Source organism: Moschus berezovskii, chromosome 12 (assembly GCF_049115385.1).
Source record: "Moschus berezovskii isolate FMDL1 chromosome 12, NW_MosBer_1.0, whole genome shotgun sequence".
NCBI lineage: Eukaryota > Metazoa > Chordata > Mammalia > Artiodactyla > Moschidae > Moschus > Moschus berezovskii.
Window position 1 is genome coordinate 60,049,404 of NC_142471.1, and position 27,193 is coordinate 60,076,596.

Genomic DNA, 27,193 nt, shown 5'->3' on the forward strand with positions numbered 1-27,193 from the left:
TTCTGATTAATCTTCCTCACTCGCTGATTTGATCATGACAAACTGGTTTACTCAGCAATCCCGTAAACAAGACTCTTCCAAACACCTGCCTGTCGTTCCCATCTCTCTGAAGCCCACTTCTCTCAAGGGTTTCCCCACCTCATCCCAGCCACAGCAACTTGGGGGCACTTGGGTTCAAGGACTTTGGCATGAAATCACACACTGCACTGGGTCTTTCTTGTATCTTTGCCATAAAATGTCTTCGTTTTACGTCACTTACTTTTTCTGGCGCTTATCATTTATTTCCAAGTAGACTGGCCTCTGTGAACTTCCCGCGGGCGGGAACAGGAATCCACTCAGAGCGGTGGTCCCCGTTCGCCAGCTGGGTTCTTCTTGGTTCATTCCTAAAACAAATCTTACTCCCACACACCATTTTGCTCTTCTTGAGTTTTCCTTTCTCTGACTCTCCACCACCCATGCCTCCTCGTTCAACATTCCCTTAGCCTTTGTTGTCGACCTTCCTCATTACGAAAAAAATCCCAAGTGCTAGCACAGGGTCTGCACACAGACTACAGGGATCTATGCTTTTAAAGCAGGGTCAATTACTAGACAGCAACTAGGGGCCAGTGCCGGGCGAGAGTTGGAGGTGATCCGTTTCCAGTCCGCACACCGCCCGGCAGCACCTGGGCCTCCCCAGGTGTGGGGACAGAGACCCGGTCGCGCGCCCGTGGGCGGCCTTCCCCGCGCCCCCGCGCCGCCCGCCCCGCCCCTTCCCCCGCCTCCTCGCGCTCGCGCCACAGGTTGCTCGCCCCCGCGGTCCGCGCGGCGCCGCGCCTCGCCGGCTCCTCAGTTTCCAGCCAAGATGGCGGAGAGCGGCGAAGGTCCGGGCACCGTCCCAGAGCACGAGCGGATCTTGCAGGAGATCCAGAGCACAGACACCGCCTGCGTGGGGCCCACCCTCCGGTAAAGCTCTTATCCTCTCGGGATCTCTGGCTGCCCCCTCCGGGCCGCTCTTCAGGAAGCGGGCGGGTCTTCCGCCGTCGGCCGCGCGCGAAGCAGCCCGACAGGTGGTGCGCGGGGAGGCGGGCGGCCGGGCGGGGGCCGAGGCGCAGCGGGCCAGGACCTGAGCTGGGACAGGGGCGGGGAGGCACGGGCGACCGCACCTGTCGGCGCGGCCCGCCTCAGCCGCGGGAGCTGTCACTGCGCAGCTGGAGGGTGTGGCTGCCTAGGTGCCTGTGACCCCGGGAGTCGAGGCACCGCCCCGTTTTCGACGCCCCGCCCCGGGCCTGGGGTCTCGGGAACGCGCCTGGGGCTTCCCTGCTCGCGCAGCGCTCCGGGGCTGAGGGCGGCTCCGCCCCGGGCGTGCCCGGGACGAAGGTGAAGTGCCGGCAGACGGCGGGACAGAGGTGCCGACTCGCGCGCAGGTGGAAACCCTGGCGCGCTGGGCTGCTGCGGGCGTGGGAGAATTGAAATTGAGCGGGAGTCGCCGGCACCATTCTCTATACTCCCGCGCCGCCAGAGTGGGCGAGGCGGGAGCGTGGGCGGGAGGGGAGGAGCTGACGCTCAGGAACGCGCTGATGTGACTGATCGTGACCGTGCGCTCGCCCGGCAAGCCTCCCTGGAGTCTGGGAAGCTTTTATTTATTTGCGAATGTTTAATTTTGCATGCATTTCCCCGTTTATTTTAAAAAGAATCGCCACCGTTTAAAAATAGTACAAGAACAATGAATATTCCAGACTATCTATTGCCCTAGTAAACCCGGGCACTCTAATGATCCATTAGAATGTTAGCCACTTTCTTCAAGAATGAGTGCCCTTTAAATATAAGGCTTCATTTTTCGGTGTGATGATAATGAAATTATTATTCACTTAGGGATCTTGGGACTCATTGTGCTTTTGTCATTATTTGGACCTGTGGTTGTAGTACAAAATGAAACCAGTTATGATGTAAATCCACCTTGCCCTGAGAGTACAGAGAACTGGATTCTTGGTTTACTAAGAATCAGTCTTACCACTGATGAAGTGTGCGGTCGTGGGCAAAAATCATTTAACTTTTCTGGACCTCGATTGTTTATTTGTAGACAGGGGAGGGGTATGTATTTAGATACCCAGAAAGCCCAGGGATTTAGAGACTTTGCCTATTTGTTCACTGCTGTATGCATAAGAGTGTGGTAGGCACATGATACATTTTTGTCACGTGAAGGTCCCTCTGTGATGGAAATATGATTAGTGCATTTCCTTAATTTTTCAGTATAACGGTTTTCATAAAACTGCACTTGCTAATGAAAGTTGAACTCATACATTTAAAGGAAGATTTGTTTTCCTCACTGCATGGTGAAACTGAAAGAGTATAGTATGTGGTATAGTTATTAAAACAGTCCATTTTTGAAAATAGTATTGATTAGGAAGGAGGTGCTTCTTGAGAAAATGTACTAGGCAGGATCCTTGAAAGCAGGTGAAATTAACTTAGAAGAAAAATTTGTACTACAGCTGACTAGAACAATATGGATTTGAACTGTGTGGATTCCCTTACACCTGTAATTTTTTAATAGTAAATACAGTGGTAAAGAATCTGCCTGCCAATGCAGGAGACGCAAGAGACTCGGGTTGAGGAAGATCCTGGGTCTAAATGATCCCCGAGAAGGAAATGACAGCAGCACACGCCAGTATTCTTGCTTGGGAAGTCCCATGGACAGAGGAACCTGGTGGGCTACAGTCTCAGTTCAGTTCAGTCACTCAGACATGTCCGACTCTTTGCAGCCCCATGAATCACAGCATGCCAGGCCTCCCAGTCCATCACCAACTCCCAGAGTTCACTCAAACTCATGTCCATCGAGTCGGTGATGCCATCCAGCCATCTCATTCTCCGTCGTCCCCTTCTCCTCCGGCCCCCAATCCCTCCCAGCATCAGACTCGTCCAGTGAGTCAACTCGTCGCATGAGGTGGCCAAAGTATTGGAGTTTCAGCTTCAGCATCAGTCCTTCCAATGAACATACAGGACTAATCTCCTTTAGAATGGACTGGTTGGATCTCCTTGCAGTCCAAGGGACTCTCGAGAGTCTTCTCCAGCACCACAGTTCAAAAGCACCAATTCTTCGGCAATCAGCTTTCTTCACAGTCCAACTCTCACATCCATACATGACCACGGGAAAAAGCATAGCCTTGACTAGGCGGATCTTGGTTGGCAAAGTAATGTCTCTGCTTTTTAATATACTATCTAGGTTGGTCATAACTTTCCTTCCAAGGAGTAAGCGTCTTTTAATTTCATGGCTGCAATCAGCAATCTACCGGGTCACAAAAAAGTCAGATAAAACTTAGCGACTAAACAGCAACAACTGTGGGAACTTCTGTACTTTCACTGCTGGGGTAGGAATTGGGGGCCCAGTTGACCCCTGGTGGGGGGAACTAAGATCCAGAAAGCCTTGTGGCTCGGAAATAGAAAAGATACATACATACTTATTTTTGTGATACTACACGATCTGCAGTTGGTTCCGTCTGGAAATGCGGAACCTGGGGTATAGAAGAACTCATTGTATGGACAATAAGTTATATGTGGATTTTTCACTGCATGAAAGGTCCTCGGCCCTGATCCCCTCATTGTTTCAGGGTCAGCAGTACACTGAGAGATTTTTGTAACACAAATAGAATGTATGTATTGGTGGTGTTATCATTCTGTTTTGCTGGTGACATTTGTATCACCTACTCACTTTGTTGAAACCCACACTCTTTTCTTTAGTGAACTACACTGACTCATACTTACTCTATATATACACTTGTCATCTTTCATTTGCAAGCAGGCCCTGCACACACACGTGGAAGGCACTGCTAGCAGTCCCTTCTCTTGAACAGAGTTTAAGCCAATGCTGCTTTATTCCTGAGGTTTCACTGAGTGAAATGCTAACACTAAAATTAAAAAATATATATTATGGGAAAATTTAAATGTTTCAATAAGTTAAAAAAAAAAAAGCAAGGAATTCCCTGGTTGTTAGGACTGTGTGCTTTCACTGCTGGGTCAGGTTCAGTCCCTGGTCAGGGAACTTAGACTCTGCAAGTCTCTGCTGCTGCTGCTAAGTCACTTCAGTCGTGTCCGACTCTGTGCAACCCCATAGACGGCAGCCCACCAGGCTCCTCCGTCCCTGGGATTTTCCAGGCAAGAGTACTGGAGTGGGTTGCCATTTCCTTCTCCAATGCATGAAAGTGAAAAGTGAAAGTGAAGTCGCTCAGTCATGTCTGGCTCTTGGAGACCCCATGGATTGCAGCCCAACAGGCTCCTCCATCCATGGGATTTTCCAGGCAAGAGTACTGGAGTGGGGTGCCATTGCCTTCTCCGTGTAAGCCTCTAAATGCAGCCAAAAATAAAAATAAAAGTAGAAAGTAAAGATTAAAAAGACTGGCCATACCACGTGTTGGTGAAGTTGTGAAACAACTCACATTCTGTGTATACTGCAGTGGCAATTTCATAGATACTGTTTTTCAGGTTGAGGTTATTCCCTTCTAGTTTGTCAAGTGTTCTTACTATGAAGGAGTGTTGAATTTTTCAGATGCTTTTTCTGCATCTATTGAGATGATCATGTGGATTTTGTCCCTTTTCGTATCAAAATGGTGTTTTATATTAATTGATTTTCAGATATAAATCAACCTTGCATTTTTGAAATTAATCCCACTTGGTCATAGTGTATAATCATTTTTTATATGTTACCCGATTCCATTTGTTATTATCTTGTTTAGGACTTTTGCATGTATATTCATAAGAACTATTTGTCTTTTATTTTCTGGTGATGTCTTTGGTTTTGGTATGAGAGTAATACCTTATTATTGGTTCAGTTCAGTTCAGTCGCTCAGTCGTGTCCGACTCTCCGCGACCCCATGAACCACAGCACACCAGGCCTCCCTGTCCATCACCAACTCCCGGAGTTCACCCAAACTCATGTCCACAGAGTCAGTGATGCCATCCAGCCATCTCATTCTCGGTTGTCCCCTTCTCCTCCCGCCCCCAACCTTTCCCAGCATCAGAGTCTTTTCCAGTGAGTCAACTCGTCGCATGAGGTGGCCAAAGTATTGGAGTTTCAGCTTTAGCATCAGTCCTTCCAATGAACACCCAGGATTGATCTCCCTTAGAATGGACTGGTTGGATCTCCTTGCGGTACAAGGGACTCTCAAGAGTCTTCTCCAACACCACAGTTCTAAAGCATCAATTCTTCGGCGATCAGCTTTCTTCACAGTCCAACTCTCACATCCATACATGACCACGGGAAAAACCATAGCCTTGACTAGACGGACCTTGGTTGGCAAAGTAATGTCTCTGCTTTTTAATATATTATCAAGGTTGGTCATAACTTTCCTTCCAAGGAGTAAGCGTCTTTTAATTTCCTGGCTGCAATCAGCATCTGCAGTGATTTTGGAGCCCCAAAAAATAAAGTCTGACACTGTTTCCACTGTTTTTCCATCTATTTCCCATGAAGTGATGGGACCAGATGCCATGATCTTTGTTTTCTGAATGTTGAGCTTCAAGCCAACCTTTTCACTCTCCTCTTTCACTTTCATCAAGAGGCTTTTGAGTTCCTCTTCACTTTCTGCCATAAGGGTAGTGTCATCTGCATATCTGAGATTATTGATATTTTTCCCAGCAATCTTGATTCCAGCTTGTGCTTCTTCCAGCCCAGCGTTCCTCATGATGTACTCTGCATATAAGTTAAATAAGCAAGGTGACAATATACAGCCTTGACGCACTCCTTTTCCTATTTGGAGCCAGTCGGTTGTTCCATGTGCAGTTCTGACTGTTGCTTCCTGACCTGCATACAGGTTTCTCAAGAGGCAGGTCAGGTGGTCTGGTATTCCCATCTCTTTCAGAATGTTCCACAGTTTATTGTGATCCACACAGTCAAAGGCTTTGGCATAGTCAATGAAGCAGAAATAGATGTTTTTCTGGAACTCTCTTGCTTTCTCCATGATCCAGCGGATGTTGGCAATTTGATCTCTGGTTCCTCTGCCTTTTCTAAAACCTGCTTGAACATCTGGGAGTTCACGGTTCACATATTGCTGAAGCCTGGCTTGGAGAATTTTGAGCATGACTTCACTAGTGTGTGAGATGAGTGCAATTGTGCGGTAGTTTGAGCATTCTTTGGCATTGCCTTTCTTTGGGATTGGAATGAAGACTGACCTTTTCCAGTCCTGTGGCCACTGCTGAGTTTTCCAAATTTGCTGGCATATTGAGTGAAGCACTTTCACAGCATCATCTTTCAAGATTTGAAATAGCTCAACTGGAATTCCATCACCACCACTAGCTTTGTTCGTAGTGATGCTTTCTAAGGCCCACTTGACTTCACATTCCAAGATGTCTGGCTCTAGGTCTGTGATCACGTTATCGTGATTATCTTGATCACTGAGGAAGGCTTTCTTATCTCTCCTTGCTATTCTTTGGAACTCTGCATTCAGATGCTTATATCTTTCCTTTTCTCCTTTGCTTTTCCCTTCTCTTCTTTTCACAGCTATTTGTAAGGCCTCCTCAGATAGCCATTTTGCTTTTTTGCATTTCTTTTCCATGGGGATGGTCTCGGTCCCTGTCTCCTGTACAATGTCATGAACCTCCGTCCAGAGTTCATCAGGCACTCTATCTATCAGATCTAGTCCCTTAAATCTATTTCTCACTTCCACTGTATAATCATAAGGGATTTGATTTAGGTCATATCTGAATGGTCTAGTGGTTTTCCGTACTTTCTTCAATTTCAGTCTGAATTTGGCAATAAGGAGTTCATGATCTGAGCCACAGTCAGCTTCTGGTCTTGTTTTTGCTAACTGTATACAGCTTCTCCATCTTTGGCTGCAAAGAATATAATCAATCTGATTTCGGTGTTGACCATCTGGTGATGTCCATGTGTAGAGTTTTCTCTTGTGTTGTTGGAAGAGGGTGTTTGCTATGACCAGTGCGTTCTCTTGACAAAACTCTATTAGCCTTTGCCCTGCTTCATTCCATGCTCCAAGGCCAAATTTGCCTATTACTCCAGGTGTTTCCTGATTTCCTACTTTTGCATTCCAGTCCTTTTCAAGGACATCTTTTTTGGGTGTTAGTTCTAAAAGGTCTTGTAGGTCTTCATAGAACTGTTCAACTTCGGCTTCTTCAGCATTTCTGGTTGGGGCATAGGCCTGGATTACTGTAATATTGAATGGTTTGCCTTGGAAATGAACAGAAATCATTATGTCGTTTTTAAGATTGCACCCAAGTACTGCATTTCGGACTCTTTTGTTGACCATGATGGCTACTCCATTTCTTCTAAGGGATTCCTGCCCACAGTAGTAGATATAATGGTCATCTGAGTTAAATTTACCCATTCCAGTCCATTTTAATTCACTGATTCCTAGAATGTCTATGTTCACTCTTGCCATCTCCTGTTTGACCACTTCCAATTTGCCTTGATTCATGGACCTAACATTCCAGGTTCCTATGCAGTATTGCTCTTTACAGCACCGGACCTTGCTTCTATCATCGGTCACATCCACAACTGGGTATTGGTTTTGCTCCATCCCTTTATTCCTTCTAGAGTTACTTCTCCACTGATCTCCAGTAGCATACTGGGCACCTACTGACCTGGGGAATTCCTCATTCAGTATCCTATCATTTTGCCCTTTGATACTGTTCATGGGGTTTTCAAGGCAAGTATACTGAAGTGGTTTGCCATTCCCTTCTCCAGTGGACCACATTCGGCTGTGGTCCATGTGATCAGATCAACTAGTTTCCTATGATTATGATTTCAGTGTGTCTGCCCTCTGATGCCCCCTCGCAATACCTACCGTCTTATTTGAGTTTCTCTTACCTTGGTCGTGGAAAATCTCTTCACAGCCGCTCCAGCAAAGTGCAGCCGCTGTACCTTACCTTGGACGAGGGTTATCTCCTCAAGGCCGCCCCTCCTGACCTTGAACGTGGAGTAGCTCCTCTCAGCCCTCCTGCGCCCGCGCTGCCACCGCCTATTGGACGTGAGGCAGATCCTCTCGGCCTTGGCCCTGGCCTCAGGCGTGGGGTAGCTCCTCTTGGCCGCACCTCTTTGCCTGGTCGGTTGCACCGGGGCCGGGGTCTCTCGCGTCTGCGCCGCCGGGGCCGGGGTCTCTCGCGTCTGCGCCGCCGGGGCCGGGGTCTCTCGCGTCTGCGCCGCCGGGGCCGGGGTCTCTCGCGTCTGCGCCGCCGGGGCCGGCGTCTCTCGCGTCTGCGCCGCCGGGGCCGGCGTCTCTCGCGTCTGCGCCGCCGGGGCCGGCGTCTCTCGCGTCTGCGCCGCCGGGGCCGGCGTCTCTCGCGTCTGCGCCGCCGGGGCCGGCGTCTCTCGCGTCTGCGCCGCCGGGGCCGGCGTCTCTCGCGTCTGCGCCGCCGGGGCCGGCGTCGGCACCTGTTCCTCAATTGAGATTTTATTTTTCCCTTTATTTATGTGGTGTACCATATTTATGTATATATATGTGTAATGTTGAATCACTCTTACATTCTTGGAATAAATCCCATATGGTCATAGAGTATAACCTTTTTAACATGTTGGATTCAGCTTGCTAATATTTTATTGAGTGTTTTTACATCTGTATTCATAGGGGATATTGGTACCTAGTTTTCTTTTTTGGTGATGTCTTCAGCTGGCTTTGGAGAAACCTGTATGCAGGTCAGGAAGGAACAGAACTGTACATGGAACAACAGACTGGTTCCAAATAGGAAAAGGAGTACGTCAAGGCTGTATAGTGTCACCTTGCTTATTTAACTTATATGCAGAGTACATCATGAGGAACGCTGGGCTGGAAGAAGCACAAGCTGGAATCAAGATTGCCGGGAGAAATATCAATAACCTCCGATATGCAGATGACACTACCCTTATGGCAGAAAGTGAAGAGGAACTCAAAAGCTTCTTGATGAAAGTGAAAGAGGAGAGTGAAAAGGTTGGCTTGAAGCTCAACATTCAGAAAACAAAGATCGTGGCATCTGGTCCCATCACTTCATGGGAAATAGATGGAAAAACAGTGGAAACAGTGTCAGACTTTATTTTTTTGGGCTCCAAATTCACTGCAGATGCTGATTGCAGCCAGGAAATTAAAAGACCCTTACTCCTTGGAAGGAAAGTTATGACCAACCTTGATAGTATATTAAAAAGCAGAGACATTACTTTGCCAACCAAGGTCCGTCTAGTCAAGGCTATGGTTTTTCCAGTGGTCATGTATGGATGTGAGAGTTGGACTGTAAAGAAAGCTGATGGCCGAAGAATTGATGCTTTAGAACTGTGGTGTTGGAGAAGACTCTTGAGAGTCCCTTGGACTGCAAGGAGATCCAACCAGTCCATTCTAAAGGAGATCAGTCCTGGGTGTTCATTGGAAGGACTGATGCTGAAGCTGAAACTCCAATACTTTGGCCACCTCATGCGATGAGTTGACTCACTGGAAAAGACTCTGATGCTGGGAAAGGTTGGGGGCGGGAGGAGAAGGGGACGACCGAGAATGAGATGGCTGGATGGCATCACTGACTCTGTGGACATGAGTTTGAGTGAACTCCAGGAGTTGGTGATGGACAGGGAGGCCTGGTGTGCTGTGGTTCATGGGGTCGCGGAGAGTCGGACACGACTGAGCGACTGAACTGAACTGAATGCTGGCCTAATAGAATGAGTGAGGAGTGTCCCTGTTCTCCCACTTTTTGGAAGAGTTTGTGTAGGAATGGTGTTAATTTTTCTTTAAATAGATGGTAGCATTTGTCACTAAAACCATCTAGCTTTTCTTTCTTGGAAGGTTTCTGATTATTGATCAGTCTCTTGTTATAAGAAGTCTGTTTTGATTTTCTATTTTTACTGCATCAGTTTTGGTAGTTTGTGTCATTTTAGAAATTTGTTCATTTTTTCTAGGTTATCAGGTTGTTAGTATAAAATGGTTCAGGTGTGTGTGTGCTCAGTCTGACTCTTTTGTGACCCCCTGGTCTGTAGCCCACCAGTCTCCTCTGTCCATGGGATTTCCCAGGCAAGAATACTGAAGTGGGTTGCCATTTCCTTCTCCAGGAGATCTTCCTGACTCGGGTCAAATCCATATCTCTTGCTTGCCAGGAAAATTCTTTAACACTGAGCCACCTGGGAATCACAGAATTGTTCATAGCATTCCCTTATAACCTTTTTTTATTTCTGTAAGGCTGGTGGTACTGACTTTCATTTTACTGTTTTCTATCTTTTTTCTTTGGCTGTGAGGGATTAAATTGTGGCATATAGAATCTAGTTCCCTGACTAGGGATTGGACCTGGGCCTCTTGCATTGGGAATTGGAGTCTTAACCACTGGACTATCAGGAAAGTCCCTCTTTTACTCTTGATTTTAGTAATTTGTGTTTCTCTTTTTCTTAGTCCAGCTAAAAGTTTGTCGATTTTATCAACTTTAACATCATCTCATAAGTTTTGGTATTGTGTGTTTTTATTCATTTAAAAATATTTTTTAAATTTCCTTTGTGATTTTCTCTTTGAGTTATTTAGAAGTATGTTGTTAAATTTCAACATATTTGTGAATTTCTCAAATGCCTGTTACTAATGCGTAATTTCATTGTATTTGGTCAGAGATCATATTTTTTATGATTTCAGTCCTTTTAAATTCACTGAGGCTTGTTTTATGGCCTAACATGTGGTCTGTCCTGGAGAATGTTACATGTTCACTTCAGAAGAATGTGTATACTAATGTTATTGGGTGGAAGATGCTATAGATGTCTCTTAGGTCTCATTAGATTATAGTTGTTCCTTTTGATCTTCTACTTGTTGTTCTGTCCATTATTAGGTAATGAGTAGTTTTTGCTTCATGTATTTTGGGCTCTGTTTTTAGGTGCGTGTGTTTGCTCAGTGTGTCTGACTCTGTGCTCCTTTGGACCGTAGCCCACCAGGCTCCTCTGTCCATGGGGATTTTCACACAAGAATATTGGAGTAAGTTGCCATTTCCTTTCTCCGGGGAACTTCCCTACCCCGGGATCATACCTGCATCTCTTGAATCTCCTGCATTACAGGTAGATTCTTTACTGCTGAGGCATTGGGGAAGCCCATAAATGTGTATTTGTTGTTGTTCTTCAGTCCCTCAGTTGTGTCTGATGCTTTGTGACCCCGTGGACTGCAGCATGCCAGGCTTCCCTGTCCTTCACCATCTCCCTGAGCTTGCTCAAACTCGTATCCATTGAGTCAGTGATACCATCCAACCATCTTGTACTCTGTTGCCCCCTTCTCCTGCCTTCAGTCTTTTCCAGCACCAGGGTCTTTTCCAGTGAGTCAGTTCTTCACATCAGGTGTGAAGATCAGTATTGGATCTTCAGTTTCAGCATCAGTCCTTCCAGTGAATATTCAGGGTTGGTTTCCTTCAGGATTGACTGGTTTGATCTCCTTACATTCCAGAGGACTCACAAGGGTCTTCTTCAACACCACAGTTCAAAGGCATCAATTCTTCAGTGCTCAGTCTTCCTTATGGTCCAGCTGTCACATCCAATCGTGACTACTGGAAAAACCATAGCCTTGACTAGGCAGACCTTTGTTGACAAAGCAATGTCTCTGCTTTTTAATATGCTGTCTAGGTTTGTCATAACTTTTCTTTCAAGGAGCAAATTAAATTTTTGTCTTAAATTTTGTGGCTGCAGTCACCGTTCAGAGTGATTTTGGAGCCCAAGAAAATAAAGTGTGTCACTGTTTCCATTATTTCCCCATCTATTTGCCATGTAGTGATGTGACTGGATGCCATGATCTTAGTTTTTTTAATGTTTAGTTTTAATCCAACTTTTTCACTCTCCTCTTTCATCAAGAGGCTCTTTAGCTCCTCTTTGCTTTCTGCCATGGGTTGGTGTCATCTGCAATCTTGATTCAGCTTGTGCTCCTCCAGCCCTGCATTTCACATGATGTATTCTGCATATAAGTTAAATAAGCAGGGTAACAATATACACTCTTGATGTACTCCTTTCCCAGCTTGGAACCAGTCCATTGTTCCATGTCTGATTCTAATTGTTACTTTTTGACCTGCATACAGGTTACTCAGGAGGCAGGTAAGGTGCTCTAGTATTCCCATCTCTTTAAGAATTTTATACAGTTTGTTGTGATTCACACAGTCAAAGGATTTAGTGTAGTCAATGAAGTAGAAATAGATGTTTTTCTGAAATTCCCTTGCTTTTTCTGTGATCCAGCGGATGTTGGCAATTTGATCTCTGGTTCCTCTGCCTTTTCTAAATCCAGTGAACATCTGGAAGGTCTTTGTTCACGTACTGTTAAAGCCTAGTTTGGAGAATTTTGAGCATTACTTTACTAACATGTGAAATGAGTGCAATTGTGCTGTAATTTGAACATTTTGGGATTGGAATGAAAACAGATCTTTTCCAGTCCTGTGGCCGCTGCTGAGTTTTCCAAATTTGCTGGCATACTGAGTGCATCACTTTCACAGCATCATCTTTTAGGATTTGAAATAGCTCAGCTGGAATTCCATCACCTCCTGTAGCTTTGTTCGTAGTGATACTTGTTATATATTTCTGTCTGTATTGAATTTGTTATACTGTTACTTCTGGTTTTTTTATGTTTTGTTGTTTTGGCCCTGAAGCATGAGGGATCTTATCTACCTTACCAAGGATTGAACCATCACCCCCTGCATTGGAAGGTGAAGTCTTAACCACTGGACAACCAGGAAAGTCTTCTAGACTTGTTTCTAAGTTTGTTTTGTCTGATATTAGTAAATCTACTCTACCTTTCTTTTGGTTGCTCTTTGTATGGTGTGTCTCTTTTTATCTTTTTACTTTCAACCTATTTTTATCCTTGAATCCAAAGTGTATCTCCTGTAGATAGCATATTGTTGGAGCATGTTGTTCATCCAGTTTCATAACCTGACTTTTTTAAAATATAATTTTATTTATTTTATTATTTTTGACTGTCCAGATCTTTGTTGCTCCACGGGCTTTTCTCTAGTTATGGCAAGTGAGGGCTCCTCTCTAGTTGTAAGTGTGCAGGCTTCTCATTGTGGTGGCTTCTCTTGTTGCAGAGCATAGTTCTAGGGTGTGTGTGGGCTCAGTAGTTGCAGTTCCTGGGCTCTAGAGCACAGGCTCAGTGGTTGTGGCACATGGGTGTAGTTGCTCCACAGCATGTAGGATCTTCCTGGATTAGGGATTGAACCCATGTCTCCTCCTGCATTGGCAGGTGGATTCTTTATCACTGAATTACCAAGGAAGCCCATAATCTCTAACTTTTGTCTGTATTATTTCATCTATTCATGTTGAATGTTAATATTTATATAGTTGGATTTGTATCTGTCATTTTACTTTTTGTTTTCTGTACGTCTTATTTCTTTTTGCTCCTCTGTTCCTTTTTTTCTGTTTTTTGTTAAGTGAATATAGTGTAATATTTTAGTTACTTTAATTATTTTTTCCAGTATTTAAAAAATTGATTTCTTAGTGGTTGCTCTCAGAATCAGTTTCTGATTAATTCTAAATTAATTTCAGTGAGATTCAGAAATATTCTATATAGAAGGCCTTCTTCAGTGAACAGTGAGTGAAAATAGAGGAAAACAATAGAAGGGGAAAGACCAGAGATCCTTTCAGGAAAATTGGAAATACCAAGGGAACATTTCATGTAAAGATGGGCGCAGTAAAGGACAGAAATGGTAGAGACCTAGTAGAAACAGAAGCGATCAAGAAGAGATGGAAAGAATACACAGAGGAACTGTACAAAAAAGATCTTAATGAACCAGATAACTGTGATGGTATGGTCAGTCACCCAGAGCCAGACATTCTGAAGTGTGGAGTTAAGTGGGCCTTAGGAAGCATTACTGATGATAAAACTAGTGGATGTGACGAAATTTCGGTGGAGCTATTCAAAACTCTAAAAGATGATGCTATCAAAGTGTTACACTCAATATGTCAGCAAATCTGGAAGACCCAGCAGTGGCCACAGGACTGGAAAAAATCAGTTCTCATCCCACTTCTCAAGAAGGGCATTACTAAAGGATGGTCAAACCATCAGACAATTGCACTTATCTCCCATGCTAGTAAGGTCATGCTTAAAATCTTGCATGCTAGGCTTCAGCATTACATGAACCAAAAACTTTGAGATGGCCCATCTGGGTTTATGTGGGAGAAGCATCAGCAACCTCAGATATGTGGATGATAACACTCTATTGGCAGAAAGTGAAGAGGAACTAAAGAACCTCTTGATGAGAATGAAGGAGGAGAGTGAAAAAGCCAACTTAAAACTAAATATTAAAAAACTAAGATCATGGCATCTGGCCCCATTACTTCATGGCAAATAGAAGGGGAAAAGGTGGAAGCAGTGACAGATTTCCTCTACTGGGGGTCTAAAACCACTGCAGATGGTGACTGCAGCCATGAAATCAGAAGATGATTGCTTCTTGGCAGGAAAGCTGTGACACACCTAGACAGTGTGTTGAAAAGCAGAGACATCACTCTGCTGACAAAGGTCCATATAGTCAAGGCTATGGTCTTCTCAGTAGACACATGCAGGTGTGAGAGCTGGATTGTAAAGAATTGATGCCTTTGAACTATGGTCCTGGAGAAGACTCCTGAGAGTCCCTTGGACAGCAGGAAGATCAAACCAATCAGTCAGTCTTAAAAAAAATCAACCCTGAATACTCATTGGAAGGACTGATACTGAAGCTGAAACTCCAGTATTTTGGTCACCTGATGCGGACAGCTGACTCATTGGAAAAGTCCCTGATGCTGGGAAAGATTGAGCGCAGAAGAAGAGCGCATCAGAGGAAGAGATGTGACTGGATGGCGTCACCGATGCAATGGACATGAACTTGGGCAAATTCCAGGAGATGGTGAGGGACAGGGAAGCCTGGCCTGCTGCAGTCCGTGGAGTCACAGAGTCAGACGCAACTGGGTGACTGAGCAATAACAATATAGCTTTAGTCCCTCTTTCCTTCTTTTGTGCTATTATTGTTATATCTTACATCTATATATGCTACAAATCCAACAATACATTGTTATAATTCTTACTACATATAGTTTTTTATTTTCCAAAGAAGCTGAGGGAAGGAGAGCAAGTCTTTATAGAGTTTGTTCAGTTCAGTTCAGTCGCTCAGTCGTGTCCGACTCTCCGCGACCCCATGAATCACAGCACGCCAGGCCTCCCTGTCCATCACCAACTCCCGGAGTTCACTCAAACTCATGTCCACAGAGTCGGTGATGCCATCCAGCCATCTCATTCTTGGTCGTCCCCTTCTCCTCCCGCCCCCAACCTTTCCCAGCATCAGATTCTTTTCCAGTGAGTCAACTCGTTGCATGAGGTGGCCAAAGTATTGGAGTTTCAGCTTTAGCATCAGTCCCTCCAATGAACATCTAGGATTGATCTCCTCTAGAATGGACTGGTTGGATCTCCTTGCAGTATAAGGGACTCTCAAGAGTCTTCTCCAACACCACAGTTCAAAAGCATCGATTCTTCGGCGGTCAGCCTTCTTCACAGTCCAACTCTCACATCCATACATGACCACGGAAAGTGCTGCACTCAATAGAGTTTGTTATGTTAGCCTTATTTAACAGTTATAAATCTCTTCATTTGATGCTGAGTTTTTGGTTGTTTTCTTATTCCAGTACAGCTTTGCTCCCACATTTGTGCTGTTATTTTCAAATATGTTTCTATAGTTGAAATATATATTGTTGTCAGTACAGTTAATGTACATGTTGTCTTCTGCAGTTGCTTTTTAAATCAGTAAAAGAAGAAAGATGCATTTATTCTGTCTTAAAAAAAAATCTTGTATTTAACTGTGTCAGGTCTTACTTGCCCTGACATGTGAAATCTTTAATTGTGGCATGTAGGATCTAGTTTCCTGATTAGGGATTGAACCTGGGCACCCTCCATTGTGAAAAGTGGAGTCTTAGCCACTGGACCACAAGGGAAGTCACTATAGTGTCTTTTATAGTTACATAGTTATCTTTACTGGTGTTTGTGTATGTGTGTTCATATTGCTATTGGGCACACTCTTAATTATGAAGGGCTTCCATTCGTATTTCTTCTAGGACTGGTCTGCTGTTAACAATTCTGTCAGCTTTTGTTTATCTCCCAGTGTCCTTATTTTACCATCATTTTTCAAGAGAGAGCTTTGTTAGTTATAAGATTCTTGGTTGGCAGTTTTTTCTTTTGGCACTTTGAATATATCATCCCATTGCCTTTTGGCCTGCGTTTTTGCTGATGATAAGTCAGCTGTTAATCTCAGTGGGATCCCCTTGTATTTGGGTTCCCCCCACCCCACCCCTTGTTGCTTTCAAGATTTTCCTTTTGTCTTTCATTATTTTACTGTGTTGTGTCTAGGAATGGATTTCTTTGTGTTTATTCTTCTTTTAGTTTATTGATTATCTTGGATGTTTAAATTAATGTTTTTCATCAAATTAGGGAAATTTTAGCCATTTAAAAAAAAAAAATTCTTTCTTCTTTCTCTTCTTTACTTTGGTACTCCCATCATGTATATGTTGGTATGCTTAATGGTGTTCACATTTTTCTGAAGCTCTGTACATTTCCTTCATTCTTTTTTCTCTCTGTTGTTTGGATTACATTTTTCTGTTGGTCTGTGTTTAAGTAGTCTGTCCTCTGTCAATTTATATTTGCTGCTGAGATCCTTTGATGAGTTTTCATTTTTGTTGTTGACTTTTCAACTCCAGAATTCCATCTTGGTTGTTTTTATAATTTCTCTCTCTGTGTCACAAATATTTTATTAGACACTGTCATCATACCTTCTTTCACTACTTTAAGCATTTTGTTCTTTAGTTCTGTGAACGTAGTACTTTGAAGTCTTTGTTAACTTCATCAGCTAAGCCCTCTCACAGGGCCTGTTTCTTTTCCTGTGTGTGTGTCAGAGTCTCCTATTTCTTTGCGTATCTCATAATTTGTTGTTGTGGTTGAAAACTGGAAAATTCAGACAGTGTAGACAGTATATTGTATCGACTCTGGATACTTAAACCCACTACCACCCCACCACCCTCGGGCTTATTTTTGTGTTTGTTTATTAATGACTTGGCTGTACTATTTTAATCAAGTGTATTTATTTTCCTCACAATGTGAAGTCTCTGCTGTGGCTTCTCAGAGGGCACAGTCTTGGCACATTCTGGAATGACAGTGTTTTTAGCAAAATTCTGTTTGTCTCTTTCCTTGATTTCTCTGTTAAGTTGTCTGCCTATCTTGGTATCACACTCAGATATTAGACTCCAGTAATTGCTAACTGGTTGCTTTATTGTTTTCAACAATATCCAGAGGCATAAGTCATTGGAGGGACTGATGCTAAAGCTGAAACTGCAGTACTTTGGCCACCTCATGCGACGAGTTGACTCACTGGAAAAGACTCTGATGCTGGGAAAGGTTGGGGGCAGGAGGAGAAGGGGACGACGGAGAATGAGATGGCTGGATGGCATCACCGACTCTGTGGACATGAGTTTGAGTGTACTCCGGGAGTTGGTGATGGACAGGGAGGCCTGGCGTGCTGTGATTCATGGGGTCGCGGAGAGTCGGACACGACTGAGCGACTGAACTGAACTGAACTGAAGTTGTTTCAGTTGATTTAGTTAAATTTGGTCCCTTTTCCAGTGGTAGATTTTTTTCCCTCCTTATGCAAGTGATTTGTTGAGGCAGTATGTTCAGATGAAACTTGCAGGAAAGTAGGATAGTGAAGAGATCAGGAAATCTGTGGGTTCAGCTTAAGTGTAGCCTCAGCCTGATTCCAGGAGAAGCTCTGGAGCTAGAGTGATATCACAAAGTTGTTGCACTTTGAGGCACTGAAGCTGAACTTTTCCTTCCACCTCCAGCAATCTTTCAATGGCTGCAGGCTGCCCCAAGAGTGTGTGTGCTGTCATGGGGGACATACCTTCCCAGGCATTATTGGGCTGAGTGCCTCCCGCTTGCAGGTCTCCAGAGAAGAGGATAGCTATGAGCCCTTAGCTGATGGGAGATGAATAACACCACCAGGGATCTACTATACACCCCAGCAGCTAGAACACATTAGATCACACTTAGTAAATTTGAAGGAATAAATGGACAAAATTTTCATTTATCTATTTCATGAGCTTCCCTTGTGGCTCAGCTGGTAAAGAATCCACTTGCAATGCGGGAGACCTGGGTTTAATTGCTGGGTAGGGAAGATCCCCTGGAGAAGGGAAAGGCTACCCACTCCAGTATTCTGGCCTGGAGAGTTTCTTAATGATTTTTTTAGTGTATTAAATCCCTTGATCTCCCCAGTCTTGATTTTAAATGTTACTTAAAAATTGTGGTAAAATATATGTAACATTAAATTTATCTTTTTAAATGTACAATTCATGTCATAAAGTACATTCACATTGCTCTGCAACCATCACCACCATCCGTCTCCAGAACTTTTTCATCTTTCCAAACTGAAACTGTACACGTTTAAATGGTATCTCCCCATTGTCCCTTCCTACCAGCCCCTTGTAACTACCATCATACTTTCTATAATATGATTGCTTTAAATACCTCATATAAGTGGAATCATATAATTGTCCTTCTGTGACTGGCTTGTCTCACTTAACATTATGTCATCAAGGTCCATGCATGCATGTTGTAGCTGTGTCAGAATTTCCTTCCTTTTCGAGCCTGGATAATGTTTCACTGTATAAATATACTACTTTTTGTTCATCCGTTATTTGTTTGCTCAGATTGCTTCCAACTTTTGACTCTTGTGAATGCTGCTGTGAACATGATGTACAAATATGTGTTTGAGTGCAGTGTTAGTTTTTCAGGCCAGTCTCTGAGGTTTCTTCTGATCACAGGAGGACTCTTCACATTTTCTGTGGTTCTTCTTGGTAAACTGACTGATTATATAACCTCTCCCTATTCACCAGGGAGGAGGGCACAGTTCTTGAAGTGCTGTATTCCCCCTTTGCGTGGCAAAGTAATAAAGCCATTCTTTTTCCTGGCTACAAGATGAAAGTGAAAGTTGCTCACTGTGTCTGAATCTCTGCAACCCCATGGACTGTAGAGTCCATGGAATTCTCCAGGCCAGAATACTGGAGTGGGTACCCTTTCCCTTCACAGGATCTTCCCAACCCAGGGATTGAACCCAGTTCTCCCGCATTGCAGGTGGATTCTTTACCAGCTGAGCCACCAGTGAAGCCCACAAGATGAAACAGACCCAGTAACAAGGCTGGTCCAAAAGGCAGAATCTCAATTAACATTGTGCCACAGGCAGAGCCTGAGGCAATAGGGAAGGATTCCCTGGTTTTGTTCATGTGAGCTCTGTAGTGTTAAAGAACCTGCCTGCCAAGACTTTATCCCTGGGTTGGGAAGATTCCCTGGAGGAGGGCATTGCAACCCATGTCAGTATTCTTGCTTGGAGAATTCCATGGACAGAGGAGCCTGGTGGGCTCTAGTCCAGAGGGTCACAAAGAGTCAGATACAACTGAAGTGACTTAGCACAACTGGTCAAAAGTACTGATACACATATATCAACAAGCAAACATTAAACCATATAGCTCAGTGTCTCTTGCATTTAGAATTATTTGATTTTTAAGTGCCTGCTTTTCTTTAAGTCAATTAAATAGAGCTGTTTTACAAATTAATGTAAATGCAATAATGTCCAAAGGCAAAGACACATTCTGAGACATACATATATCCAAACAGACACAAGGCTTCCCTGGTGGCTCAGTCTGTAAAGAATCCGCCTGCAATGCAGGAGACCTGGGTTTGATCGCTGGGTTGGGAAGATCCCTCTGAGAAGAAAATGGCAACCCACTCCAGTATTCTTGCCTGGAAAATCCCATGGACAGAAGAACCCAGCGGTCTACCTACATGGGGTCACAAGAGTTGGACACAACTTAGAGACTAAACTACTATCACCCAAACAGACACATCATGAAATCTCATAGCTTCGTTTCCCAGACTTAGTCATGAATCAGTAATCACAGTATAAAACTCACTAGTTTATAATAACAGTTGGAATAAGTAAAAAATTTTAAAGGCATCTTTTCCTGTTTTTTTGTCTTTCCCTCCTCAATTTCAGGGATTAGAGATGGTCTAAATAAGTAACCCCGAGAGCCATGGTCTCGAGGCATAGGGGGAGAAAAGCATTTTCTCTTAGTCGGATGGTTTCCAAAAAGTTTTAGCTTATTTTCTTTGGAGTCTAAAGAATATTGTGGCCATACAGTCAAAAGTCGCTTTTTGTTTTCTTTGGTCATAGTTTTGAAGTAGGAGGGAAGGAGGTGGGACACAGCTTTTGAAAGCATGACATAGCCCAATGATACAACATAAGCTGATTAGAATCAAAGGGGTCCAAGATGGCAGACAAGTCACTTTGACTAGACCTTGATCCTCAATTAGCAAGCTAAATGACACACCCAGAGGCGCCATGACAGTTCTAAGGCACCATGAAAAGACCAGAAGGTGGGTGGTGGCCCAGCTCCTGGAAATCTCCACCCCTTCCCTAAAATAGTTTGACTAATCCTCCCACTCAGTGTTGTTGTTCATTTGCTCAGTCGTTAACTGCAGCACACCAGGTTTCCCTGTCCTTCACCGTCTCCCAGAGGTTGCTCAAACTCCTGTCCATTGAGTCAGTGATACCATCCAACCATCTCATCCTCTGTCGTACCCCTTCTTCTCCTGCCTTCAATTTTCCCCAGCATCAGGGTCTTTTCTAACGAGTTGGCTCTTTGCATCAGGTGGCCAAAGTATTGGAGCTTTAGCATCAGTCCTTCCACTTGTCAGGCGAGTATGTTTCTTGGTTCTTGTCTTGTCACAACAATGATTTGGTGTGATGGACATTAAAGCCCTTGGCGTGTCACAGCTCTCGGGTTGTGAACAAACCGTGTCATAGCTCTTAGACAAATCAGTGTTACAGCTCTATTTTATTTATAAGATAGCAGGTGAATCCATCCTTGGAGAAGAGAATGGAGGAGCGCACCAGCACACGTGGAGGGGGTGAGCGAGAGAGAAAAAAGAGTGTATGCACAGTGGGGTGGGGGGGGAGAGAGAGAGAAAGAGCAGACGCACACCACGCGGAAGCGAGAGAGCCCTTGGCTTCTCCTTTTATGTTTTCTTCCCCCTGGGCCTGCCCTGTGCAAATTGGGCTCAGCCAGGAGTGCTGTTCTACCTGACGTCTTCACTCCGGTCCTCAGACCTTTCTTTGACCTTCCTTTGTTCTATATTTGCGGGCTTTTCCCTTCCTGTCTTTTAGCCACCGCCATTTTGGACTCCTTTTCCCTATTCTAACTACCTAACGTTCCCCCCTCAAGAGATGGGAGGCCCAGTTCTTTGGGAATAGGGGCATTGAGGTCTTTCTGGCTACTTCCTGCTGAGTTGGGACGGCGAGGGGTATTGGGCCTCCCCTTCTTGCTAGTCTCAGGCCTCAGAGTCCTCATAGCAGTGTTCATCTTAGGGTGGGTGGTATTTTCCATGGTCAGATGTAGTTTTGTATCTTTGTTGAACTGGCACTGCATGTTGTAGCTTGTTGACCTGGGCAGAGATAAAACAGATTAGACAATTGACAATACATGAAACAATCATAAGCAGCATCAATATGGCATAACAAGGACTAGTAGGGGCATTAGCCAATTCCAGATTTGCATTGCCAGGATGGCTCAAGTCACTCCTTGTTCAGGGATCAGAAGATCTATCTCCTGTCTGTTTTGGAGTATAATCTCTGTCAGGCTGTGTTGGCTCTTTAGAGCTATCCTAAGAAATCTTATCCCCAGAAACCAGATTTTGGGGGTGTTCATTAGAATGGCACTCATTTGTAGTCCTGAATAGGTATCTGAGAGCTCCCAGGAGTTCACAGGTGTATTGAGTGTCCTCTTCTGTTTTCTTCCATGGCTTGACTTGTGAGTAGTGGATCCAGGAGTCATGTCCTGGTACCTTGACTGCTCTGGGGGTAGAAAGTATTACAGGGTAGGGGCCCTTCCATGTGGGCTGGAGTGGGATGGCCTTTGGGGACCCATCTTTCCAGACTTTAATTAGGACTTGAGTCCCTGGAGCATATAGTGGTGACTCCTTAGAATCTTTTGGGTCCTGGTTCATACCCCACAAGCGTATATCCTTTTGGAATTGTCCAATGGCCATGGTATAAGACTGGAGGGTCTGAACCTCTGGATCTAGGAAGAGGTCATTGACATAAACAAAAGGTCTCCCATATAGCATCTCATAAGGACTAAGACCAACCTGTTCCTTAGGGGAGATTTGGGTGCGGAGGAGGACTATTGGTAAAGCCTCCTTCCATCCCAGGGAGGTCTCCTGGGTTATCTTTTTTATCGCTGATTTTAAGAATTGGTTGGCTCTTTCTACTTTTCCTGAAGACTGAGGCCTCCAGGCACAATGGAGATAATATGTAATGCCCAATGCTTTAGAGACCCCTTGGGTGACCTTAGAAGTAAATGATGTCCCATTGTCACTTTGTAATGACCTGGGCAGACCAAATCTTGGCATTATTTCGTGGAGCAGTTTCTTTACCACCTCCTCAGCCTTCTCAGTCCAGGTGGGAAAACCTTCAATCCATCCTGTGAATGTATCTATCATGACTAATAGGTATTTATACCCTTGAGAAACTGGCATCTGGGTGAAATCCATCTGCCAGTCCTCTCCTGGATAGGTCCCATATTGTTGGATGGGCTGGGCCAGCTGGGGTCTTCGAGCTCCTTGGGGGTTGTTTAATTGGCAAGTGGGGCAAGAGGAGACCACTTGCCTTATAGTTGTTTGGAGGCCTGTTCCTCTGAAGGACCTTTCTAGTAAGTTTTGGAGGGCCTTTTCTCCTCAATGAGTGGTGACATGTAAGGTGTTAACCAACATCCATTGGAGGTTCCCAGGCATAAAAAGGAGTCCCTTCTTTTGGAACCACCCCATATGACCTTCTTGAAAGCCCTCACTCTTAGCTCTAAGGGTCTCACCTTCAGTATATGAAGGAGTTTTGGGCAAATTAGTCTGTGGAACTAAGATGGCAACCCCTATTAGGTCATGGTTCTGTAATGCTGGTCTCTTAGCTGCCTGATCGGCTGCTTGGTTCCTTCGTGCCACTTCCGTGCTCCCTTTTTGGTGTCTTTTACAGTGGGAGACTGAAACCTCAGTGGGCAGATGGACTGCCTCCAAGAGTCTAAGAATTTGATTAGCATATTTGATTGGGGACCCTCGGCTGGTTAAGTGGCCCCTTTCTTTCCAAATAGCAACATGTGCATGTAGCACCAGAAAGGCATACTTGGAGTCAGTGTCAGTGGCTATTCTTTTGCCTTTTCCCAGCTCTAAAGCTCGAGTCAGGGCTATGAGCTCAGCTAATTGGGCTGAAGTACCTGGTGGCAGAGACTTAGCCTCTGTGATCTCAAAATTGGAGACTACTGCATATCTGGCTCTTCTTTTTCCATCTAAGACAAAGCTGCTTCCATCAGTGTACCAGATTTCCTCAGGATTGGTCAGAGGATCTTCTGACAAGTCCCTCTCGGGGTTTTGTCCAGTGGTCCAAGGTTTTTAGACAAGAGTGAAATGGGAGAGAGCCCTCGGGGGTAGGCAGGTGGGTGGTTGGGTTAAGAACCTCACAAAGGGATATAGCGAGGCCTGGATTTTCCATCAGCATTACCTGATATCTGAGGATTCTTTGATCAGACATCCATAAATGGCCTCTCCCATTTAGGAGTTGTTTTTACTTGGTGGCTGGTAAAAATAGTTTGCCTCCAAAGGAGAGTTTTAAAGCATCTTCTATCATGATTGCAATAGCTGCAAGATTTCGAAGGCAGGGGGTCCAGCCTCAGGCAGTTGGATCAAGTCTCTTGGATAAGTAAGCTACAGGCTGGGGCTCAGGTCCCAACCTTTGAGTTAACACTCCCAAGGCTATTCCCTCTCTTTCATGGACATAAAGTTGGAATGCTTTCTCTGGGTCTGACAACCTCAAGGCAGGTGCCTGAGTTAAGGCTTGTTTTCATGTAGCCTCTGCCTTCTTTTGAGGAGTTCTTCACATTAGTGGGATTGAATCATCTCATCCCTTTAAGCTTTTATATAAAGGCTGGGCAATTAGACCATAGTTGGATATCCAGATTCTACAATACCCAGTTAGCCTCAGGAAAGCTCGCGATTGTTTTCGAGTCATGTGGGAGGGCAACTAGAGGATTCCTTGTACCCGATCAGAGGACAGCCTCCTAGACCCATGTGTAATCTGAACTCCCAGGTAAGTAACCTTTGTCTCGACCATCTGTGTCTTAGCTCGGGAGACTTTATATCTTTTTTCTGCCAAAAAGTTTAGAAACTGAATTGCATGTTAGGCATATTTCTCATCTGGAGAGAAGATTAGTAGGTCATCTATGTATTGTAATATTTTCCCATTAGGTCCAGGTCCAGATCTAGGAGATCCCGGCTAAGGGCCTGTCCAAACAAGTGGGGGCTATCTCTGAACCCCTGAAGTAATACTGTTCAAGTCATCTGTTGGTGGTTTTCTCCTGGGACCTCCCACTCAAAGGCAAAAAGATTTTTTTAGCCAATGGTAAGCAAAAAAATGCATCTTTGAGATCCAAGACTGTAAACCACTTGGCACTGGGTGGGATTTCTCCCAAGATTACATAGGGATTGGGTAGTGTGGGATGGAGGGGGACTACAGCTTCATTTATGATCCAGAGATCTTGAACCATTCACCAGGTTCCATCCTTTTTCTTTACTGAGAGGATTGGGGTGTTACATGGTGAACTGGTGGGGACCAGCAGCCCACAAGCAAGGAATTTTATTTATTTATTAAAGGCTGTAGTCCCTCCCGAGCCTCTCTTTTGAGGGGATATTGTTTCCAGTTAGGAAACTGAGTGGGATCTTGGAGGACAATGATGACCAGTTCAGCTTGGTGGGCTCGTCCAGGAATTCCCTGGTCCCACACCTGGGGGTTAATTTTGTCTTCCTATAGTTTTTGATTCCTCTCTATTGGAGAAGGTGTAATGGGTTCTTCAGTTGTAACCAGGAGCTGTCGAGCTCTAGGGGCTAAAAAGCTTCCCATCACAAGGGTGGTCCCCAATTTAGTGAGTATATGTCTTCCCAATAAGGGAGTGGGACACTCAGGGACCACCAGAAACTGGTGGGAAAATATTTGTCCATCCCAGCAACAAAGAACTGCTTGGGTGTATCTTTTAGTAGTTGCTTTTCCTGTAGCATTCAAAATGGTTCGGGTTTGGGAGTAGAAGGCTCTGGAGTAGGAGATCAAGACAGAGTAGGTAGTCCCTGTGTTAACCAAGAAATTCCAGGACCTACCTGCCACATCCAGTTGCACCCTTGGCTCCAGCTCCATGATGGTTATCTGTGACAGGCGGACTGGCTGGAGGGGGGGGCTGCTTCATTCCTCTTGAACCATCCTGAGGGAAGACTTGTCACTTGACCTTGAGGCTCTTGGGTCTTGAGGGCAGATTGCCGCCCAGTGTCCCAGTTGATGGCATTTGTGGTAAGCCTTCTTGGAGACTTGTCAAGATTTGGACACTCTTTGGCCCAATGCCCCGCCTGTCTACAGATTAGGCATTTGCCTTGTGCCTTGTCCTTCAAGGAATTGGGTTGTGCCATAGGGCTTCTCTGGAGGGCAGCCAACATCTGGGCGTACCTTGTCTCTTTCCTTCTCTACCTCTCCTGGGCCTTGGCCTCTTTCTGTTCTCTGTTATAAAAGGTATTGGTGACTGTCTAGATCATCTCATCTAAAGAGGCAGCAGGGTCCTGCTGCTGTAGCCGTTGTAACAATTCTGATATCCGATGCACATTGGGATAGGAATTTGTCTTTTAAAATCACCTGTCCCTCATAAGAGTTTAAGTCCAGATTGGTAAACTTTTGGAGGGCCTCTTTTAGCCTTTCCAGAAAGGCAATGGGGTTCTCATTGGGCTCCTGAGTTATTGCTGAGACCTGGGCATAGTCCCACAAGTAATAGGCCTTTTATTTCCATGGGTGGACTTTCTTAGGGGTGAGTCTTTCTGAAGCTTATCCTACCCAAAACTGTTGCAACCTGAGAGCCAGGCGTCCCCAGTTGGGCATCCCCAAGGTCTCCAGCGTAACCAGTGTTGGGTAGAATTAAGGGGTTTGTAGCTCATTGCTAGTTTGCCCACCGTGGACTGGAATAGATATCATGATGTAAGCTCATCCTACCTAGTACTATTGCAACCTGAGAGCCAGGTGTCCCCAGGTCAGGGTGCAGAACTCCAGGCAGGCTGAGGCATGACAGCCTCCTAGTGATCGAATCCCTGGGCAGGTCGAGGCGTGACGACCTCCTGGGACTGGCAGATCCCTGAGCAGGTTGAGGCATGACAACCTTTTGAGGACCAGATCCCTAGGCAGGTCAAGGCATGATGACCTCCTGGGACCCCTGGACTGGAATTGAGCATCCCCAAGATCTCCAGCGTGACTAGTGCTTGGTAGGATTAAGCGTTTGTAACTCATTACTAGTTTGTTCACTGCAGATGGGAATAGATATCATGATGTAAAACAATCCAAGCCTGTGCCTTGAGTCTGGGAAACAGTGAAACAGTCATAAGCCTTGTCCTCTTACTCTAAGGGATTGTAAGTCACTGCTTTCTTCCCCTAGTCCTCCTTAAGAGCAGGTTAGGGTGTCTCCCCTGGTAAGCATAGACTCACTTTAGGTAATAAAAGAAGTACAGTGTTCTTGCCTGGAGAATCCCAGGGACGGGGGAGCCTGGTGGGCTTCTGTCTATGGGGTCACACAGAGTCGGAAACGACTGAAGTGACTTAGCAGCAGCAGCAGTGACAAAGGAGTGGGTTATCTGACCCTGTTAGGGGCATTAAAGTATTTTAGTAATAGGCTGGGTGGAGCAGAGGGCAGGGTCTTGATTGTAGGAGTTAGTAATTGGCTTAAGAACCAATTTGTTTAGAGGCAACAGACCAAGTGTTCCATAAAAGTGGAGTGGAGATTTGATCCAGGGGTATGTTTGTAACTTTAGGAGAAGGGTGGTAGGGGTTCGGACCCAAACGGCCTGCAGGGCTAACTCCCAAAGTGGCAAACATTATCCCTGAAAGCCCAATTGCCTTTGAAGGGATGCCAACTGATGGATTTCTAGCAGGCATTGTGTGCCTGTCGTCCACCCTAGCGGGTTCACTGAGAGATACTGATGTTGTCCATGTTGTAGGAAACATGGAAGATGAAGGGCTGAATATCTAACAGGTTGTATATTATCCAGTATTTCCCTCCCAAGGTCCAACTATTTTCTGGTTGTCCCTCCAGAAGATTGTAGAGGCAACATTGTGGGCCTGGATGGGGCTCAGGAAAGGAGCATGAAACAGAAGGGAAGGAGGCAGGGCACAACCTTTGAAAGAATGA

At 44.9% G+C, this 27,193-nt stretch overlaps 1 protein-coding gene across 5 annotated transcripts in view; it reads left to right on the forward strand.

Moving 5' to 3' along the window:
- Positions 1 to 785: 785 nt before the first annotated feature.
- EXOC6 (exocyst complex component 6) overlaps positions 786 to 27,193 on the forward strand; it is a 193,852-nt gene continuing 167,444 nt past the window's right edge. For 3 of the 5 annotated variants that reach the window (XR_008685777.2, XM_055425072.2, XM_055425073.2), the window contains exon 1: positions 786 to 942. Coding sequence is in view for 4 of the 5 variants with exons in the window: in XM_055425072.2 (XP_055281047.1) it covers positions 842 to 942 (101 nt within the window). In the remaining variant the exon portion in view is untranslated. The remainder of the gene's footprint in view (positions 943 to 27,193) is intronic. The other 2 variants (XM_055425069.2, XM_055425070.2) reach the window with 2 other exon arrangements.